The sequence below is a fragment of the Epinephelus lanceolatus genome, chromosome 9, assembly GCF_041903045.1.
Source record: "Epinephelus lanceolatus isolate andai-2023 chromosome 9, ASM4190304v1, whole genome shotgun sequence".
NCBI classification, from domain to species: Eukaryota; Metazoa; Chordata; class Actinopteri; order Perciformes; family Serranidae; genus Epinephelus; species Epinephelus lanceolatus.
Window position 1 is genome coordinate 12,123,500 of NC_135742.1, and position 22,144 is coordinate 12,145,643.

At 40.5% G+C, this 22,144-nt stretch overlaps 1 protein-coding gene across 1 annotated transcript; it reads right to left on the bottom strand.

The window, feature by feature from the left end:
* Nucleotides 1-1,206: 1,206 nt before the first annotated feature.
* ptgs1 (prostaglandin-endoperoxide synthase 1) lies at nucleotides 1,207-21,714 on the bottom strand. Its single transcript, XM_033618714.2, has 11 exons — nucleotides 21,603-21,714; nucleotides 21,429-21,509; nucleotides 18,037-18,153; nucleotides 13,502-13,642; nucleotides 10,195-10,338; nucleotides 9,943-10,124; nucleotides 9,689-9,772; nucleotides 8,497-8,743; nucleotides 7,880-8,166; nucleotides 3,978-4,125; nucleotides 1,207-3,810 (listed from the first exon to the last, which is right to left on the bottom strand). Exons 1-11 carry the CDS (start codon nucleotides 21,607-21,609, stop codon nucleotides 3,461-3,463), a joined length of 1,788 nt encoding a protein of 595 aa, XP_033474605.2. The 5' UTR covers nucleotides 21,610-21,714; the 3' UTR covers nucleotides 1,207-3,460.
* Nucleotides 21,715-22,144: the final 430 nt, after the last annotated feature.

Genomic DNA, 22,144 nt, shown 5'->3' on the forward strand with positions numbered 1-22,144 from the left:
TATTTAAGAAACAATAATATATTTACTTTTTATCGGCTCCGTTGTCTTTATAAAGTTAACATATTGCACCGTCATTTCATTAAAAGCCCCTTATAACCTCAGCTGAGAGAATCCCTCCATTTTCTAAATAGGCTTTTATTCTGAAACATTTGTCAGAACTTCCTGTGGAAGATACAGTAGCTTGACAGTTTACGTGTGGCGCTTCAAATGTAGCTCCTGCCATCTGCTGAAGCTTTTAGGTGACGACAACAACATGTCGGCTGGCACATGAACAGACACAGTTTTGGCAGTGACTCAAATAATAGTGAATCTAATAAAAACAGGACAAGAATAACCTTATGACATCACACACGGCGTGAAAGACGACCGGGGATAATTGGTGAGTATCAGCGTGTAGCGTGTACCAGGCATAATGCAAGTCCTGAGTCTGAAATATGTCTGTCAGCGAGTCCTACTCCACCTATTAAGACTCCACCATAGACAACGGCAGCATTTCTCCGACCACGTAGCGAGCCACAAGCTCCGTGGCTTCTTTCAGACTGATAGGTTTAACGTTTTCTCCGTTATTAGAACCAAACGACAGCCGTTGCTGTTTCGGAGCTGAAGGACCAGCGTTCTAAAAGTAACGGAAGTAACTGATGTCTTGTTTGAAAATGTACTTAAGTATTTGATTACTCAAACAGCAAACTGACGTGTTAGGTTACTCGTTACTGCAAAAAGTAATCAAAGTACTCTAACGCGTTACTTTGTAACAAAGTTCATTACAAAGTACTTTGCGTTACTTTGTAACGTTACTTTGTAACGCATTATACCCAACTCTGTTAATAACTAATTACTGTTTTGTTTTGTATGATAATCTTTTTTCTCATTTCAGATAATTTAATTTCCTGCTGTTTCTCATCTGTATAATTACGTACCCCACCCTGATCAGTTTCACTTGTCCCCTCATGACCCTTTCCTCACCCTGTGTTTTATTTGTGCCAGTTCATTTTAGTACCTCAGCGTCCAGCGTCCCAGTATTTATCCCCTAGTGAAACTTTTTTTGGTAATTGACCTGGTTCAGTTTTGTTTTTGCCATATCTTCGCCGAATGTTTTTTGATACCTCTGCTTGCTAAGTACTCAATCTGTATTTCGTGTCGAGTCTTATATTTGAGTCCTCGGTTATACCAGTATCACACTGAAGGACATTTTCAGACTTCTATTGATTGATTTGATAACAGTTTTTATTATGAGAAAGCAAGGACACACACATGCATACACACACACAGGTTTATACAACTGAAGCCCTGGAAGTGTTGAGGTAACCCACCGCTGCACAAACTTGGATCAAATTCCCAGCAGTGGTGCATCCGTCTCAACCAGTAGAGTTACTGTAGCTGGGAATCCAGTGAGGGATCTAATCATTGCTGTTGCAGAGCAGAATTGGACTGGTTTAATGGTAAATGGACTGCACTCGTATAATGCCTTTCTAGTCTTCCGGCCACTCAGTGCTTTTTCACTACATGTCACATTCACCCATTCACACACACTCAAACACACTAATGGAACAGCTACCAGAAGCAGTTTGGGGTTCAGTATCTTGCCCAGGGATACTTCAGACTGCAGGAGCCGAATGGCATCTTCCAATTAGTGGACGACCTGCGCTACCTTCTGAGCCACAGCCGTTTCAGTCTGCACCCTTTTCACATACAAAGGTGCTCTTGAGCAAGGCACTTGCCCCCCCAGTGGTGTGGCAAACTTCATTTTCTTTTTAGCAGAGATTACAAACATTCATGGGGTGTAATCTTATCCAAAATGAGATATATGAGAAATAACTGTACAGATCATTATTTCTTCTATATCTTAAGCCATTTCACTTTTGGCGATTTAATATACAGTATATTCACTCTTTTCTTTGAACAGGTTTTTTTTTTTTTACAGTAATGTTAGGTATTTTTTCTGTGTTCAAGAAAATATAGTGATGTAAAAACTCCTCTAAAAAAGGAAAAAACAGAGTAAAATAAAATACACAATAATAACTAAAGCAAAATAGTCCCACCGAGTTAAACCATTAGGAAATTAAAATATATTTCAGAGATCCACAGAAATTGTCTTGCTGTAGAAACTATGGAATTTGTAAGCTGTAATTTTGAGAGGCAGTCCTGCTTAAATGTAAAGTCTGTCATTCACTGCAGGCATGATTGGAACTACTGAGTCAGCACATGTAGTATTACAATAACTTAACTCCTGAACTTAATTTTAAAGGGACAGTTCACCCCAAAATCAAAACTACATATTTTTCTTCATACCTGTAGTGCTGTTTATCAATCTAGATCTAGATCATTTTGGTGTGAGTTGTCAAGTGTTGGAGATATCAGCCTTAGAGAGGTCGGCTATCTCTCCAATATAATGGAACTAGATGGCACTCGGCTTGTGGTTTTCAACTCACCAAAAACTACATTTGAACAACTCAACAGCAATGTGTCTTTCCAGTAATCATGACCCGATTACTCAAGTTAACCAACAGACCTTGTTGTGAGCACTTTCATGTAGGAGCTATTTTCTCACTACTGAACCACACCCTCCAACCGTTTCACTGCACAAAAGGAAGCGTGTATCTACTCATGGATGAGAGGCTTGTGCTTGTGACAGCGTGAGATGTAAATGTTACTGGCACCTTTTTCAGATGAGCTGTAATCCTCTCCAGCTCAGTGGTGCTCAGTGAGCTAGCAGTGGATGCACACTTCCCTCTGCACAGTAGTGGGTGTAGCTAAGTAGAAAGAAAATAGTTCCGAAATAAAACTGCTCACAACAAGGTCTGTGGATTATCTTGAGTAACCAGCTCATGTTTCCTGGAAAGAAACATTGCTGTCGAGTTTTTCAAGTATTGTTTCGAGCACCATTAATCATTAGAGAGAAGGCAGACGTCTCTACAGCCAGTATCTCCAACACTCTGCAACTCACACCAAAACGATCTAGATTTTTAAATAGCACTACAGGTAAGAGGAAAAATGTGTTTTGGGGGATGAGCTGTCTCTTAAATGGAATTATGACTTGACTTTATAGCACATTGACATGTTAATAGCTCCCTCAGTCAGTAAAGAAATAAAGCTGATTAATCAAATCACAGATCACTCATTCATTCATTCATTCATTATCTGTAACCACTTATCCTGTTAGGGGCTGGAGCCTATCGCCAGACTATCACAGGGCTGACACATAGAGACAGACAACCATTCACACTCACATTCACACCTACAGCCAATTTAGAGTCACCAATTAACCTGCATGTCTCTGGACTGTGGGAGGAAGCTGGAGTACCCAGAGAAAACCCACGGTGACACAGGGAGAACATGCAAACTCCACACAGAGGGACTCCCCCACCCTGGATTCAAAACAGGAACTCTCCTGCTGTGAGGTGACAGTGCTAACCACTGCACTACCATGCCACCAAATCACAAACCACCAGGTGAATATTAATTAAAGCTCAGTGGATGGTTCCCTTGGTTTTGCCTCCTCCTCATTTCGTGGAACATGGAAGTCCACGTATGGACACCACTTGGTGTTGAGGCACACCAGTTTCTTCAAAGTGGAAGTTTTGACGATGTTGAAGCCGGTCTCGCCCCCAAAGGTGCTGGGCTTCCAGTACTCAGGGGAGCAGATGGGGTTTCCCAGCAGGCCTTTCAGGGAGAAGGGAGCACCCATCTCCACCATACTCTCACCAAACAGCCTGTTGGGACGTGTTTTCTCCAGCATGACACCGGGGTAGAACTCCAAAGCATCGATGTCACCGTAGAGCTCCTCTAAATCTCTGGCTATTTCCATGTCACCTGGTTGGAAAAGAGAGTACAGCTTTATTATGTTACACCATAGACTGTATGTCTCAGATGCTGCCGTACTAAATACCAGATGTGATGTTTATCCAGTTTAAATAAACTTGAAATCAAAATTCCAAATGCTGTATTACTCTATGTGCATGTGAAATACTCCCGCTTACCAGTAAACTCATAAAAAGAGGTGTATGGCTTCAGGTTGAACCTCTTCCTGTATTCATTGAAGGGCCGCACACGTGTTGCTCGCGACTCTCTGATGACCATCTCCGCCACTCTGAGCACTATGTCATTAGAGTTACGACCTCCACCTATCTGAAACACAGACAGAAAAATTACTACAAATGTGATTTTAATGGACTGGTAATAGTAGGACCATCAGCCAGAAAACAAACACTCAGCGATCTTAGATGTCAGCAAACAACAATAACACTTTGCATGCACAGGATGCTGCTGATAAGATCAATGAGATTATTTCTCGCTGGGTTTTAGGAAGTGGTTGTGAGGGGAAGTCTGCTTTCGTGTGGATTAATTATAAGTGGTTTAGTGGTTTTGAATGCGTGTCAGGTTGCATGTTTTACCATCGCTGTGGTCTGCATGAGATAGTTGCCGCAGTTGTTTGAACTTTCATACATTCCTGAGCAGAAATCATCGATGTGATACGTAACAGAGCAGATGAGTCATGCAAAAGTGTCTCCAAGTATAATATTAGGCTTGTTTGAGATGAACTGCGCATAGCCTGGAAAGTGGACGAGAGCAGGCGGCTGCAGCTGGAGGAGGGGACAAAAAGCTGCGGTCAAGTCAGGCAGTTTCCCCCCAGTTTTCAGCAGCCTTCAGTCCGTACAGGAAGTCACAGAAATACTCACATCCTGTCAGATATGATGTCAATTTAATAAGATATTATCAGACTCATATATCAGTTTATTCTCAGTCTCCAATCATTTTAATAATGACAGACTGACTTATCAAAATGCTTTACAGTCAACATCCAAACCAATTAGCTGTTTGATCAGGTGAGAGCCAGGCGTTTCCCATCATGCTCCGGGTCTTGCAGTTGGTCGAGAGCAACAGCAGCACCTAGCTCTAAAAACTGCATCTGCCTTCCTCTCGTGAGATTATCGCTGTCCACTTTTGTATGAGGTCAGAGCAATTTGGGATGAAGTCGGACACAAAACTAACTGGCTTGTATTGTGCAGCAATCGCGGGTGACTGAATCTACGCAGGCCTGGCTCATCTTCAACGAGTCTAATGTAGTGGGGTTGGCTGAGCTACCTTAAAGGTCAGACATACATACACCATGCAAATCCTCAGGCTGCAAAGACACTGCTCCTCATTCCTGTGGTGAGTTATGCTGAAGTGTAAATTTAAGCTATTTCCTTTGTGTCTTTGATTTGTATGCTTTGGTGTCCTGCATGTGGACTGTAAAATTTATTGATGATTCAGTGTTGTAGGCCAGAGTTTCACCAGCTCACTCCCTGGGTTTGATGTTTGTCTTAAAGAGGTGAATGCCTGTTCTTGCCTTTAGTAGGAGCTGATTTAACCCATTTAATGAGTGTTAAGGTAAAACTCACAACACTCTCCTTTAATATCCCTGAAACTTCCCTTTAATTTACATCAAGGGGGGCTTTGGTTAATTGTATTTTTCCCCCTTTTCTTGCAGACTACTGTCTTGCCCAGGGCTTATTTTTTAAGTGTTTTATTTCTGTGGCAGTTTAAGTGTTTTTTTCTTTATTTTTTCGGCTGAAACCTGACTGAGTAAGGGAGGGTTGGGGCATGCATCCACTCCTTTTGCACGGTGGAGTGTTTGTGTCTGTGTTTTCACCTTGTACTTATCTTTCGTTTTGCATGTCTCTCTGTGTGTGACCTCACTCCCTTTTTTTGTTTAGGCCTGAGTGCGTCTTCCCCTAAATTTCCCCTGGCTTGGTAGACAGCAACCCTTTGCCCTGACTAGTAGTTCTTAGTTCTTCTTACACAGTCACTTGTTTTTAGATGTTTGGGTTTTAGTTTCTCCTAAGACTGTCACATATGTTTTTATGGTCGCCAACAAAGAATTATTCTTACATCTTATTATTAGTTCATATAATTAATGAACATTATTGTTACAACTTGGAAATCTTGTCTCGACTATCCCTTTGTGTCAAACTGGAAAAAATGACTCTGAAATGGTCCCAGTCCTCACCCTCTGGTCACAGTATCTTACTTTATTTCGTATGGTCACTACATGTCTTTAATCTGTCTGTAGGATTCTTTTAATGACAAATATTTGCATCCTGACAGTTGAACTCATTGGACACTGAGGTTTTACATATCAATGACAACATCTTTTCAATGCATGGAGCTCAGAGAAGAGCTGGTATGCAGCAGATAATAAATAACAAGCTCAACTTCCTTAGCAGCATTTCCTGTCATATCTATGTATGACATCTACTGTGATAAATGCCTGAGTCAGAAGCTGAAACTATCACCAGTGGTTTATCCACCTATAATTGTAAAAGATTCATTTTGCAGCTGTTGAACAACATCAAGTCATTATAATCTTTCAGTGATGGAACAAGTATTAAGGTCCTTTTTACTGAAAAGTAAAAGTTGCCAATACTCCAGTGCACGTTGAAAAGCTACATTCAAAATCCTACTCGAGTAGAAGTACAGTAGTATCATCTGTAAAGTATCAGAAGTACTTGATCTGCAGTAAAATTGTGAATACTGATGCATCACTGCAAAAGTAGCATTTCACTGTTGTAGTTGTTTTCAAGCTAGTTTCAACAACTTAACATGCATTTACTGTAGATAGTCTGGTCCAGTGGTTCCAAACCTAGGGGCCAGGCCCCGTCAAAGGGTCACAAGGTAAAATCTGAGGCGTCAACACATTCTCACTCTGACCTCGTCACATATCGACATTTGGTCATTGATTTTCAACGCCAGATATGATGCGAAAGGTACCCTGGGTGCGTTGGTTGTTGATGTTCTGGGACGCCGTGTCAAGTTCTGCCTGTTACATGCATTGTCTTCTTTCAAAATACACTTTGGTTTTCATAGTAAAATGAACCGTTTACATACAGTCTCTTTCAAAATAAATGCACTATGTCAGTGCAACACTGTAAATTGATAATTTTTCCTTCCACAACAAACGCGCATGGTTACTTTTGCCAACACACACACACACACGTGGTTAAGTTTAGGCAACACAAGCATGTGGTTAGGTTTTGGGAAAAAGAACAGGGTTTGGCTTTCTCGGGAAGCAAACACTGCTCTCTCAGGTGAAGGTCAGTGGTTGTTCGACCCATCCACCACCCCTCCCGCCTGCCGTACTTGGACTTTTGCCGCTTTACCTCCTGTTCTCGTCCCACTGCGTTTCCCCCTGATGCCAACGGCCGCCGTTAAAGTAGAGCAGCGACCGGCTGCATATCATGCCAATGTGAAAGGATGGCTTTTTTCATCAGGGAATGATGCCAGAAGTCACTGTCCAAGCATTCGACGACTTTGGAGTGAGACTGGGTTGGAGGGGTTGTGAGATGATTAATGGGGCAGGGCAGAGAAATAAACATGCTCCACTACACAAATATGTGTTGTTTTGCTTTTCTTGACTTTCCTCTGACGTTTTTTTTTTTGTTGTTGTTGTTGTTTTTTTGTTAAATGTTGGATAGTTTTGGACAGGAAATCTCTCTACTCATAGATATCTAAGACATCAGATTACGCACCTCAGCTGCCTCTTTCGTAAGCAGTCTGAAAACATCTGGTCAAATATTGAATAGTTTATAAGACGATAGTACATATTTTTATGTCAGACTTTAATTTGAAATGTACCAAGTAACTACAGCTGACACATAAATTGAGTACAGTAGAAAGCAAAATATTTGCCTCTGAAATATAGTGATGTAGAAGTACACAGTAACATTAAATGCAAATAGTCTAGTAAAGTAAAAGTTCTTTAAAAGTGCACTAAAGTACAAGACTTGTTCACTGTACTTCACATCTAAAAAAAAAATTACCTACACCAACAAAACTGTGGCTCCACTTGTAACCCTAACACTGAATTCATGTAAACCGTAAGTAGATGGTTCTGATCTACCTGTCCTGCAGGTTGTCGAGAGAAGGCATCCACCAGTTTCTCCACCCCGTAGTGCAAGAGGAGGGAGGTGTTGTGCATGAACTGGGAGTATGGGATTTCTTCTCCGTCAATGAGGAAGCTGTCGGGCATCAGTGGGTGCCAGTGGTAGAGGTGGACAAACTCCAGAGCGATGCGGTTGCTGTACTGGAAACGTGAGTTGAAGAGCAGAGTGGGATCGAACTTCAGGTCCAGATAGTAACCACTCAGGTGCTGCACGTACTCTTCTATTATGATGTTGATGATCTCACCTGGTAGGCAAAAGCAAATGTCATCACTTCATGTCACACACTGAGACAAACTTTAGGGGAAAAAAACATTTAAAGAAGATTGAAGATGGAAATTTGAACCTGCAAAAACAATTAAAGCTGCAACGATGGACAGAAATTTAAAGGCAGCTGCAGTGTGTTGCTAACTGACTAATCCTGAAAGTCATTTTTCAAGCAACACTGACAAAAATTGTATCTTGTGACAAGGCAGCAATATATACTCCAATCTTTCTGTCACAGAGGAAGAACGTTTGTAGATTCTGACACAAACATTTTACTTCAACTGAACACATTTACTCGTGAGCTCCTCACCAATGATGATGAGTCTGGCGGTCTGGAAGAGCTGCTCATCATCCCAGGTGGGATGTTCTGCCTTCAGGATGTCACAGACTCTGTTGTGCTCTCTCAGCCATATGGTGGCGTACATGGTGAGGCCCGGCAGGAGGCCAAACAGCTCCTGACCCATGACCAGACGCTTCTCTGGAGGGAAACTCTCAGGATAAACCATGTCCACAGGGACTTCAGATACTGAAGGAGGGTACACCTCACCATTTACTAACTGTGAACAAACAATAGTGAGAGAAGTACTTTAAATTTCTGAATACCTAATTTTCTCGACTATTTCTTGATAAACTTAAATGTATGCCATAGTTGGCTCTGTGGTGTACAGGTTATATAACTGTTATTGTACTACTACTATTGTGACTGGCTACGACAGAACAGATGTGTCTTATTATGAGTCCAAATCCCCGAGAAGAGTGCCATTAAAATGAAGATGGTTAATCACTTTATCATCATCACTGCTACCAGGAAACTGTGCCACTGCATTCTCAGAACCTTGTGGGAAGTTGCCACCCTTTAGATATGCAAGATTAAGCTCAGTGTTAATAACAAAAGCTATGGTTAAATATGTTGGTCAACGACCCTTTTTTCCCATGACTAACACGAGACTATGACGAGATGACACCGATGACATTAAACACTAACTGTGATTATGTAAGTATGCAATATTGTTGACCAAAACAAACAAACAAACAAAAAAAATCAGGATTAATTAATAATTTATTTTGGGTAATTCTGGATACCTGAAATATAATATTTATCTAGGAAAAAAATAATCAATTTCAGATATTTACAATCGAAGTTTTACTGGACTTAATTTAATTTAAGATATCTAAAATTGAATATTTTTTTTTGGTCATAGTGCCAGTTCTTTTTTTTTTTTTTTTTGCATATTTAAAAGTTACATATGGATATCTAGAATTATTTTTCATTTTGGATTTTTTCTAAAACCACAATTATGGCTACAAACATTACAAATGCAGCTATCCACAAAAAATTGTGGCTATCCATTGAATTTACATTATGAATATCTGGTATGGTTTTTAATTTTGGATTTCTTAAAAAATAAAATTAAGACAAGTAATAACTGGATGGTAGATATCCCAAATAAAATCCTGTCTATTAAACAAGATTAAATGTTAAAATGGCTGGCTATAATAACCTGATATTTAAGTTTTCCATCTTCATGAAGCCGGAGTTGAAGCTGTCGCATGAGGTTGTCTCCATAGATATTACCTGCATCTACCTGAGTGAGTAGGAGAAAAATACATATGTGGCAATACATTTAAAGTCAAATATATTCAAAACAATATATGACAGAGTAATGTACATTATTCCCAACTCTTAGGTTTTATTGTTTAATAATAATCAAATCCTGGTCGTAGCTGATGGCTGAAGTGTCAGTATGTGTCTCACCCCATGTCCTAAAGCCTTGGTGAAGCCACCTTGAGCTTTTTGGTTTGTCTTGAAAAACTGGTGGGTGAAGTGTTGGGCCATGAAGGCAAACATCACATTGGTTCCCTGGGGGTCCGGCCTGAATGTCTTTCTCCTAAAAAACCTCTCGGCCAACACTTTGGGATCAGGAAGCTCTGGTTTACCTGTAGAGAAAGAAACATTTAAAGATCTCCTCAGGGGCACGATTGTCTGTTTATAGTTAGAAGGTCTCACCTTTAGTTCCCATCGGCAAAGGGCAGTCTTTGGGCACAGGAGGGAGGAGACGGGTGTAGTAGGAGGCGTTGTAGTAGGACTCCCAGCTAAGGTATCCATATTTGGTGTTGTAGGTTGGAGGGCTTGGAATAAGGTCACTCCTGACTTTGGGAGAAGGTGAAAATATATAGTTTACTATTTATTTCTTTTTTTGTTTATTTTCCAAGTTTGCTGATTCACTGGAATGAATGAACCACCATGTTTGAACACCTAATTAATCCCTGTGTTAGTAGCCTGATGTTCTTTAGGATACAGGAATAAGGCTGTTGATGTATTACATGTATGTTTTTGTTAACAGATCCCATGAAAAGTCCAAAACCAACTGAACTGATTCTACTAGCTACAAATGCTAATTGCACAAAGCTACATAGTTGTTTAAAATCTATTAAAACACATAATTTAGCCACACTTTTGCACTACAATAAACCTGGGCACTGTAGTTTATTTCTCTTCAGCCTACATGCACTGTCCTGCAGCTGTAAACGTATATTAATCTGCAGCTGAAAATAGTCCCTAACAAATTTACACTTTACTCCTGTTCGAGCGATGTTTGTTAAAAACTACAGTGCCCAGCTAATTTAAAAAATAATTCAGCCTATTTTTGTAAATTAAACTATGTATTTGTGACATGTGATTTTTTTCTGTTCACAGGATACACTGACAATGAAGTAAGTAGAAAGGAACATGTCACTTAAACTCCATCTTTTTTCTCATGAAATATAACAGCTCAAAGTGAGAAATGTGACTATGAAAATATTTAGCACAGGAAATCTTAATGATTATTTAGGTCTAGTTCCTTTTTAGTGGGTTCAAATAATCTTTTGCTTTCGAAACTTGCTCTGCATCAGGACACAAAGTCTTAGCGCACTCTAAACTTGATTTTAGATTAATTACTGCCTCCTTTGTGGAGACGTCTCACTTCCTTTTATTTGTAAGATAACAACATGTGTTTCTCAGAAAGAGTAACACCAGTACTCCACCCGGCCTTATTTAAAAGAGCTTCTGATTCAGCAATATATTTCAAGTAGTACTGACTCTATCTTGCTGGGCGATTCACATCCAGTGTGTCAACCATGTGGCATTTCAAACAAATGGGAACTTTAGAAACTTGTTGATGTTCTGTGTAGTTAACCTGATGCATTTCCAGCAGCCCTGAATTGTTGGATTTCATCATGTTCTTTTAAAGCAACACGTACCTTTCTGGAAATTTTACACTTTTCTTTGTTTAGGTTAAAATGCCATTAATAAGCTGATGGCACACTAAAATGTAAGTGAATTCCACTAGAGATAAAAACTCATAATTATACCATTCTCATATGGTTCTAAGAAACTTATGACCAATCGTTGCTTTGGGCCAAATGCAATGATTGGCCGAGCGTCCTGTCTCTCTTCCCCACGTGGGGGCCTCCAACTGATGTAACCGCTCGCCTAATATTCATTCATATATGACAACACAGCATCCAGTTGCTCCTACTGTCTTGTTTGTTGCCAGTCACCAGTACTATCTAACGTTAGCGTTAACGTTATATTATAAAACTCATCAGTCATCACTGACCCCCGGATAAGTTTCAAACTCCTGGGTTGCGTTTGACTGTGCAGGACAGGTAACGTTATGTTTAGTTTGCTTCAAATATAACCTATAACGTTATATGACAACACAGTATCCAGTTGCTAATGGCTAACGTTAGCCTACTGTAGCGTAGCTCAAAACAACGCTCAAGAAGTGTGGGATACAGCACACACAGCTGGAAAGCACTGCCATGGACCGTCCTCTCTGGAGGAGACTTTGCCAAGCTGGCCTTCAGCACCTGGAAGAGGAGAGGAGTGAGGCGAGGGAAAGGAAGCGCCAGGGGAGGAAGATGGTCACTGCAGCCAAGGCAACAACAATTACCGATGCCCTCACTGTAATAGACCTTGTGGCTCATGCATTGGACTTCATAGTCACCTCAGAACTCACCAAAAGAAGAAGCAGAATGTCATCATCGGATACGACGGACTACCATAAGCAAGCCTCTGAAACATTAACGTTATCTTCCTTGTGCGTTTCCACTCACTAGTAACATTAACGCTACTATCTAACGTTAGCACTGTAACCTTATTTTAAAACTCATCAGTCATCACTGACTCTGGCTGAGTTGTAAAACTCTGGGGTTGCGTTTGACTGTCTTGGTTGTAACATTACACTCGCTCTCCTCTTCTGTGTGTCTAACCTTACCTTGCCAACGCCTACGTCTATCATAGACATAATGAGGATGTAATGGAGGAGGGGGGAGTAGGCCTTTGGAGGGAGGTGGAGTTGCAGGAGGAGGATGGGACTTTGGAATGAGGCGGGAGTTGTGGATGTTCAAATTTTTTCTAAGTGCTGTGTGAAATGCAAGAAAGGTAAGAGTAGCTTTAACTTACAAAAATGTCATGTATAAAACTAAATGGCAAATAATGTATATTCATATTATTACAATTACAATCGTAGGCAATATTGTCATATTGATAATCTTAATGTGATGAAGGACCTTAATCTGTCAGGTATTTCATTTACTGGATTAGCCAATAACAGACATGCCCATCTAGCTTTTCTATTCATGAACAGTTTTTCTTCTAACTTTCTTTTTTTCCCCAGAAAATTTACTTCATAGCACAATATTGATATCACAATGTAACTTGCCACCGGTAAATATAACACGGTGGTGCAATGGATGTGTGTGAGGCTTTTCATATATTCAACAAAATGTGTCCCCATCTTCAAATACAGTACAGGCCAAAAGTTTGGACACACCTTCTCATTCAATGTGTTTTCTTTATTTTCATGACCATTTCAGGTGACTACCTCTTGAAGCTCATTGAGAGAATGCCAAGAGTGTGCAAAGCAGTAATCAGAGCAAAGGGTGGCTATTTTGAAGAAACTAGAATATAAAACATGTTTTCAGTTATTTCACCTTTTTTTGTTAAGTACATAACTCCACATGTGTTCATTCATAGTTTTGATGCCTTTAGTGAGAATCTACAATGTAAATAGTCATGAAAATAAAGAAAACGCATTGAATGAGAAGGTGTGTCCAAACTTTTGGCCTGTACTGTACATCAAGGCTGGTAAAACCCAAACTCTTGAATCCAAAACTATATTGTAAATATAAATAACAGAGAACAACTAAAGCACATGGTAGCTGCAAGGAACCCATGTCGATATATTTGCTGCTGTCCGTGATTCTGCTGTTTGAGTGACGTTTTCAGCGGTTTTAGTTTATTTTTTTCTTGAACCTTTTGTACTTACCTATCAGCACTAATCTCATGAATGTGTCTCGCAGGAAGGTGCTGTTGACGAGGTCCCAGAACAACTTGAAGTGGGTGAGGATGAAGTGAACCACTGCAGGACTCGGCTTAAGCATGAGACGAACTCTTGTCCAGAGCTCCGCTACACACAAAGATCAAGAATAAATAATTTGTAATATTAATATCACCTCTAATAAAGCACCCCTTGTAAGGGGGTTGTGACAAATGTAAATACATCATTTATTTTAAAGAGGAAAGTGAAATAAAGGTTGTTAATGTCTGGGTTTTATGACTGATGACTACCTCACTTTTAAGCCATGTGCAGAGAAAAAGCTGAGGCTATTCTTAAGACTTTAATATGCTTTCTGTGTCAATGCAGGGATTGGCATGGAGTGTGTTGCAGAATGACTTGAAACTAAAAGAGTTCTATTCTTTGAAATTCAGAATGACAGAATTTGAGATATATTCCTTAAGACGTCTATGTTTTTTTAAGCTACCTGGTTACGAAACTAAGTCTTTTAAAGTTCTCCTTTGAGTTGTGAGTTCCTTCTACTTTACTTCCTTTTTATTTTGTCCGATTTTGTGATATTTATCTGTGTAACTGTGTGTTTTTATTTATGCCTGTCTCAATGAGAATCTTCTGCTTAAACAAAGATTAAATCAAAATAGATGCAGATAAATTCTAAGCCATTAATGAGAAAAAACTTTTGTGTGGTCAGGTTACGAAACATCCCTTTGGCTGTTTCGTAACCTGACCCAGGCAAAGAGCATGGACACCAAGAGGCGAAGCTTAATAGAACGCCCCATAGCAACAGACTCGCCCATGGTTTCGTCCTACCGCCGCCATTTTGGACTGTCAGCAGACCGCAGCAGACCCGGTTGCATACAAAAACACACAGACAAACTGAAGTATATCGCTATTAATTATGCTTACAATGCTACTCACCTCGTGATAGCTTGGTCACAGCTGCTTTTCACGTTTTTGTAAAGCAAAATATAGACTTTAAAAAAAAAAAACGAAGAAAAACGGCTGAGATGGCATCTCTACATATTACATCCACTTATGAGAAGATTAACTTAATTACTCCTTCAAAATCACCCCATAAGCCAATCTACAAAAAAAATAAAAAAATAAAATAAAATAAATTTTTTTTTTAACTAGAAACACATTAATGGCGACGTCACATAGTCAGGAATAAAGATTTATTTACAGTTTGTACAGTAAGGGGACAGTAATAATAATAATATATAGGCTATTTTAATATGATATATTTTAATGCTAAAGCAGTAATCAGTTCTGATAATAATGGTCCAAGAGGCCATATATATAGGCTATATATAAATAGATAGATAGATAGATAGATAGATATAGATATATATGTGTATATATATATATATATAGGCCTATAGATATATAGGCCTACATACATACATACATAGCCTACATACATATATATACACATAGGTACATACATATAGCCTATATGTGTGTGTGTGTGTGTGTATATATATATATATATATATATATATATATATACAGTACAGGCCAAAAGTTTGGACACACCTTCTCATTCAATGCGTTTTCTTTATTTTCATGACTATTTACATTGTAAATTCTCACTGAAGGCATCAAAACTATGAATGAACACATGTGGAGTTATGTACTTAACAAAAAAAGGTGAAATAACTGAAAACATGTTTTATATTCTAGTTTCTTCAAAATAGCCACCCTTTGCTCTGATTACTGCTTTGCACACTCTTGGCATTCTCTCCATGAGCTTCAAGAGGTAGTCACCTGAAATGGTTTTCCAACAGTCTTGAAGGAGTTCCCAGAGGTGTTTAGCACTTGTTGGCCCCTTTGCCTTCACTCTGCGGTCCAGCTCACCCCAAACCATCTGGATTGGGTTCAGGTCCGGTGACTGTGGAGGCCAGGTCATCTGCCGCAGCACTCCATCACTCTCCTTCTTGGTCAAATAGCCCTTACACAGCCTGGAGGTGTGTTTGGGGTCATTGTCCTGTTGAAAAATAAATGATGGTCCAACTAAACGCAAACCGGATGGGATGGCATGTCGCTGCAGGATGCTGTGGTAGCCATGCTGGTTCAGTGTGCCTTCAATTTTGAATAAATCCCCAACAGTGTCACCAGCAAAACACCCCCACACCATCACACCTCCTCCTCCATGCTTCACAGTGGGAACCAGGCATGTGGAATCCATCCGTTCACCTTTTCTGCGTCTCACAAAGACACGGCGGTTGGAACCAAAGATCTCAAATTTGGACTCATCAGACCAAAGCACAGATTTCCACTGGTCTAATGTCCATTCCTTGTGTTTCTTGGCCCAAACAAATCTCTTCTGCTTGTTGCCTCTCCTTAGCAGTGGTTTCCTAGCAGCTATTTGACCATGAAGGCCTGATTGGCGCAGTCTCCTCTTAACAGTTGTTCTAGAGATGGGTCTGCTGCTAGAACTCTGTGTGGCATTCATCTGGTCTCTGATCTGAGCTGCTGTTAACTTGCGATTTCTGAGGCGGGTGACTCGGATGAACTTATCCTCAGAAGCAGAGGTGACTCTTGGTCTTCCTTTCCTGGGTCGGTCCTCATGTGTGCCAGTTTCGTTGTAGCGCCTGATGGTTTTTGCGACTCCACTTGGGGACACATTTAAAGTTTTTGCAATTTTCCGGACTGACTGACCTTCATTTCTTAAAGTAATGATGGCCACTCGTTTTTCTTTAGTTAGCTGATTAGTTCTTGCCATAATATGAATTTTAACAGTTGTCCAATAGGGCTGTCGGCTGTGTATTAACCTGACTTCTGCACAACACAACTGATGGTCCCAACCCCACTGATAAAGCAAGAAATTCCACTAATTTACCCTGATAAGGCACAACTGTGAAGTGGAAACCATTTCAGGTGACTACCTCTTGAAGCTCATGGAGAGAATGCCAAGAGTGTGCAAAGCAGTAATCAGAGCAAAGGGTGGCTATTTTGAAGAAACTAGAATATAAAACATGTTTTCAGTTATTTCACCTTTTTTTGTTAAGTACATAACTCCACATGTGTTCATTCATAGTTCTGATGCCTTCAGTGAGAATCTACAATGTAAATAGTCATGAAAATAAAGAAAACGCATTGAATGAGAAGGTGTGTCCAAACTTTTGGCCTGTACTGTATATATAAATCTTTATTCCTGACTATGTGACGTCGCCATTAATGTGTTTCTAGTTAAAATAGTGTTATCTTCCCTCCAAAACTGGCATATTAAATTGATATTAAAACACTTTAAAACGTACACCTCAGGAGTTCTTACCTGTCGGGATCCTTCGGGAAACGGTGGAAGGCCAGGTGCGGGGTGTTCCACTGATAGTTGTTGCAGTTAATTGCACTACATGTTTTCTTTTACTTTTTTTTTTCCTCTCTCCTTGACATCTTGCATGTTGTCTGGGCGCAACAGTTCAAGCTCAACAGTCCAAAATGGCGGCAGCGCCCCTAGTGGCTGTTGGCAAAAATTCAACGGAGCTTCGCCTCTTGGTATCCATGCTCTTTGACCCAGGCCCGGACTGGCCCACGGGAGAACCGGGGAGTTCCCCGGTGGCCTGGCCCGCAAGTGGTCTGCTCTGGCCTGCCTGTCTTTTTTTTAATTTTATTTTTTTAAGGTGCGCTCTGCAGCGGCTGTGCAGCGCAGGTGGCCGTGCCGGCTAGCAGAGAGCCCGCCCGCTGTCAGAAATGATAGGTGCCCCCCCCCAGCAGCACCGTGACGTCGTCAAATGGTGATGCTGCAACAAGTAAGTTAACATAGAAAAGTAAGAAAACTGGTTATTCTCAACATGAGGTCCGGGGAGGATGGGGACCGACCCGAGGCCAAATAAATGATTGATGATAAGCTATAAGAGCCAAATTAACCCGTAAGGGTCCATTTGGTTCCATTTTGTACAGAGCAGCGCAGGCTGAAACAGTTAGGGGACTCTTATCTGTCTAAGTTCAAAAGTTTTCAATATCTATCTGATGTTACTGAAATAAGATATCAGATAAGTTGAAGTTGCAGCTGACTTATATTTTTACGTGTTTTACTGTTGCATTGAATATGGGTGTTGCCATATTGATTATGATCAGCTGACATCAAAATGATTTGCTGACAAAATAATACAATCATGTTGTTTAGTTCAGCATAATACCCATTCATATACGAGTCCTGGTTTATTGAGGGGCACATTTGGTGAGGGTAGGGAAGAGAAGGACTATGAGTAGGGTTGCTGTTAAAGTTGTGTTTAATAGAGTTGTTGTGTGACTGTCAGTCTGGAATAATGAGCTTTGGTGATTACTTAGCCCATACGTGCACCTGTGTGAGCATGTAATGTGTGGATTGGGTGGCCTGGGTGGATGTATGACTCCCGGCCTGAATTTTTGTCCCAGTCCGGCCCTGACCTGACCACGCAAAAGTTTTTTCTAAGCCATTAATGAGAAAAAAAACTTTTGTGTGGTCAGGTCACCTTTGGCTGGTGCTTTTTAGTTTGTAAAGTAGGTTAAAATTTTGTACTTACGAACAGAGCAGTTCTTCCCATAGAAGCCAGTGCGAGTGCAGTCACATTCGTAGCGATCTGCACCAAATCTGACACACACTCCTGAGTTCTGGCAAGGGTAGTAACAACAGGGGTTCACTGCAAATGAAGAGAAAGATCATCTTACTTTCTATGAATGAATAATCAATAAAATGTGGCCCCTGCTGAGCTAAATGGCCGATAGTTCAGATGCTATAATGATTCAGAATGATACTGAAGCCAAAGACAAACACAGAAAACCTTAAAGTGTTTATTACATATAATTGTGTGTGTGGATACATACAGCTCGTGTCGCATTAAATCCTAAAAACCAACCCTAAACTGTTGGTAATTCACACAACCATAACCCCAAAAATGTAACCACTGATGGCCTAAATGTTAAAGGGGTGAAACTACCCTGCATAAAGGTTAAAAAGTGTTTATCAGGAAGCTTCTTTGACACAGAATTCAGTCTCTTTATAGGAACTGTAACTAAATTAGATGTTGCTGCTGAAAGTTACAGCCTTCTACCACAACCACCTCCCCATATCTTTAACACTTTCTGCCGTTGTATTATGGCTTCCTGTCCTTCCTGTTCAATGAGATAATGAGACACTGCAGCTTTTTCTTCCTCATTTAGCTGTGAACAAAGGGACAGATAGGCATGCCTACTCTTCATGAAAGACAAATTGATTTCGGTGTCTAAAGGAAGAAAGTTCATAAATGTAAACTGTGTAAACTGTAAAATTGGAACCTGTACCTGCCTGTGAGCTCATGTGTCTTCAGCTCTGTCTTTCCCTGCTGCCCCCACTCACCTGCTTGACACCTTTGTTCAAGACTGAATCACACCAAAAACCTAATCAGGGGTCAACAGAGGCTCAGTAGAATAAAGGTCACAATTCAGCCCATCAGAAACTGTGACCCTACTGGGCCTGGAAATTTAAAGGAGCTGTATGCGACATTCAGAGCATATCTAATGCTGCATTTATGTGCTCCTCGGTCGGTCCAATTTCCCGACTTGGGAGGTCACACTTCTGACTTTGCTGTGTTCAGGAGCTTTAAGTCGTAACGTGGAAACACTATGAACATCACAAAGAAGATGTGCTGTATTTTATTGCTCAGAGCATCTAAACAACACATTAAAAACATCTGAAGCTTTCTAGTACAAAGTCATTTTGTCCAAGACTTGTTGCTGCTGTAGTATATCCCCCTAAAACTATTAATATATGGCTTAACCTGACTAATGCTAATAAATACCTTCTCTAACTAATCTTGGTCACTCTACATGGACAGCAGCTCACGGCTACAACCTAATTCCATATTACAAATCACATGTGAGCAAAAAACTGTTGTTGTTGTCCCGGTCCAGAACTGATTTTTACAATTATACCAACATAACATGAATGCAGGGTATGACTCAGAGTCTGGGGCAGAATTGTCAACACACAGATCTCAACATGGAGGCGGCTAGTCCGGAGCTAACAGCTAATGGTCTACATGGTGGGAACTGCCCATTGGTCCGACAGCCCATTGGTTCGACATCCCATTGTTCTGACCATATTAAACCCATTGTTCTGAAGTCCGTTCCGAAATCATCATGATGCCCTGTGGTTGAGGTCTGGTTAGGTTTAGGCACAAAAACCACTTGGTTAGGGTTAGGAAAAGATCATGGTGTGGGTTAAAATGAAAAAGAAAGTGACAAACACATAAGCCGTGAGCCTGCTCCGCCTCAAGCCTTTCCCAGCTGACCCAGAGGTCGCAGCGCACCATACGCCCGCCGCGAGCCGTTCAGCACCGCGGACAGTCGGACTAATGGGATTTCGAACCAATGGGCTGTCGGACCAATGACATGGACCCCTAGATGGTAACCCCAGATTTGCGAAAATTCCTGCTAGATTTTATGTTATATGTTTCAGGGGATCATTTTAACCCAGAACATTACCACAGCATTGTCACAGCATAAAACAGTGAGACGAGAATATTCTGAAGTGGCTCACAGGAGTTTTTGTAATTCTAGGTTTACCATTAAAGGACAACTTCGGTATTTTTCAACCTGGGCTCTATTTCCCCATGTGTATGTGTGCGTATGATTCATGGGTACCACTCGTTCTAAAATTGGTTCAGTATTGAGCCGCGAAACGACCTAAAATGGTAATGGGGGCAAATGCGTCCCGTATAAAAGTACTTTTGTTCGCCACTGACCGGTTCAGATCGCCAGTGCTATCTGAACTGTGTGTTACGCTAGAAGAGTCAGAGGACGGAGTCTTTTACGTGTTACCCCCTGGAGTGTTACCGGAGTTTTTGGAGTGCTCAAATAAACGGGCCTTTTTCCTGAACGAAAGAACAGGATGTCGCGCAACACCCCGTACAGCTTTCATAGGCTGCCTTTGTCGGACGGCGAGATGCTGAAGTTGTGGCTAGTTGTGCTACAAATGGATGCTAACACTCCTCTCCAGACACTGCGCCTTGCAGGCCATCGGGTCTGCAGTGCTCACTTCTCCCAAGATGACTACTGCCAGCCGAAGAAGAGAAGACATCCAATCCCGAAACACCTCTTCCTCAAGAAAACGGCTGTCCCACGAGTAGAGAGAGCTAAAGACACAGTGGAGCAAAGCTCGTGACATCACAAAGCCCAGAGGTAAGGGAAAGGCTAAGTTAGCATGCTATTTACAGAGATAGCACTGGCGATCTGAACCGGTCAGTGGCGAAAAAAAGCACTTTTATACGGGACGCATTTGCCCCCATTACCATTTTAGCTCGTTTCGCGGCTCAATACTGAACCAATTTTAGAACGAGTGGTACCTATAAATCATATGCACACATACACATGGGGAAATAGGGCCCAGGTTGAAAAATACCGAAGTTGTCCTTTAAGCCACAACCCATTCACATGTTACAAAGGTCACATCTGCAACCTTGTGTGGGTTTGCTGAACCTTATACTTAATTTTGCTTAACTTAGACATGTTATCCTCACACATGTTTTGAACAGTTTTAGACTTTGACCCCTAACCCCAGTTTTCAGTTATGTTTCTGCACAAAGTTCAGGCATTGAAATAAACAGTTTTATACTTTATCAGTCACTCATGACTGTTAAAAAACTTACTGTTCAAAGACAATGCTTGTTCTTTTTATACTTATCCAAATAGCTAAGAGAAATTGAAGTTACATAACAAGCAACAGTTCAGGTGTTGGGGGGATAATATAATGTAACTCATTATGACTCAGCAAATATTTACAGTATCTCAGTTTTGTACTTCACGCTTTATATGAAAGAAAGACAAAACTTTCATCATAAAATACACTATTATTATAATAACCACAACCTCACACTTCTCAGACTCTCAGTCTAAACAATAAAGATGTGATTTGATGGGAGAAAGAAAAGTCACTTACCAACACTTGAGTCAGCGGCACATGATGAGCTCTTCAGAAGCAGCAGGTTGATAAGCACCCAGATGGAGAAGATACTAAACGCTATAAAAAAAATAACAACAGTTTAATATTATCTGAGTGTAAAAACATTAAATTCAGTCAGCAGATGTTTCACTAAATATTTTTAGGACTCACCTTTCATGATTCTAACTTGTGAGGATTCAGAATTAGAGTCGTCTAAAACGTTGGTATTCTAGAAATAATTTGAGAGGCATGACATAACAACCTCTAGGTCTACTGATATGGTCCAACTGGCCTTATAACATCAACTAGAGTGGGCGGTGACACAGTTTCCTCTACTTCCTCCATAGATTTCTAAAGAAGACCTGCTGCACCTTACACCAAACAATTTGATTTAATCATTTTGAACAAGAACTGGTGTGCAGATTATTCCCTAGGATTGTGTTCAAACCCATTTAGAGTGCAAAAAAGTTCTGACTTCAAATGATAAACATTACTGGGTTCATTGCAACAGGAAGGACAGGGAAACATGAAAAGATGCTATGGGAAGATTTCAAAGTGCTCTATCTCCACCTGCTGGCAAATTAATGTAACATCCTGGGCTTACTTAGAATAAGCCTCTGTAATTTCAAAGTTCATTAAAATCAAGGGAGTTTTATAAAAGTAACCTTCAAATGTGTCCAAACTAAATATCCCAGTAACCCTGGATAGTCTTG

What these genes read in the sequence shown, in the direction of transcription:
- ptgs1 (XM_033618714.2), bottom strand. An exon ending in TGGGAAGAACTGCTCTGTTC is followed by an intron (nt 13,643 to 18,036) that starts GTAAGTACAAAA and finishes CTTTGTGTGTAG; the next exon opens with CGGAGCTCTGGACAAGAGTT. An exon ending in ATGGAAAACTTAAATATCAG is followed by an intron (nt 8,744 to 9,688) that starts GTTATTATAGCC and finishes GTTTGTTCACAG; the next exon opens with TTAGTAAATGGTGAGGTGTA.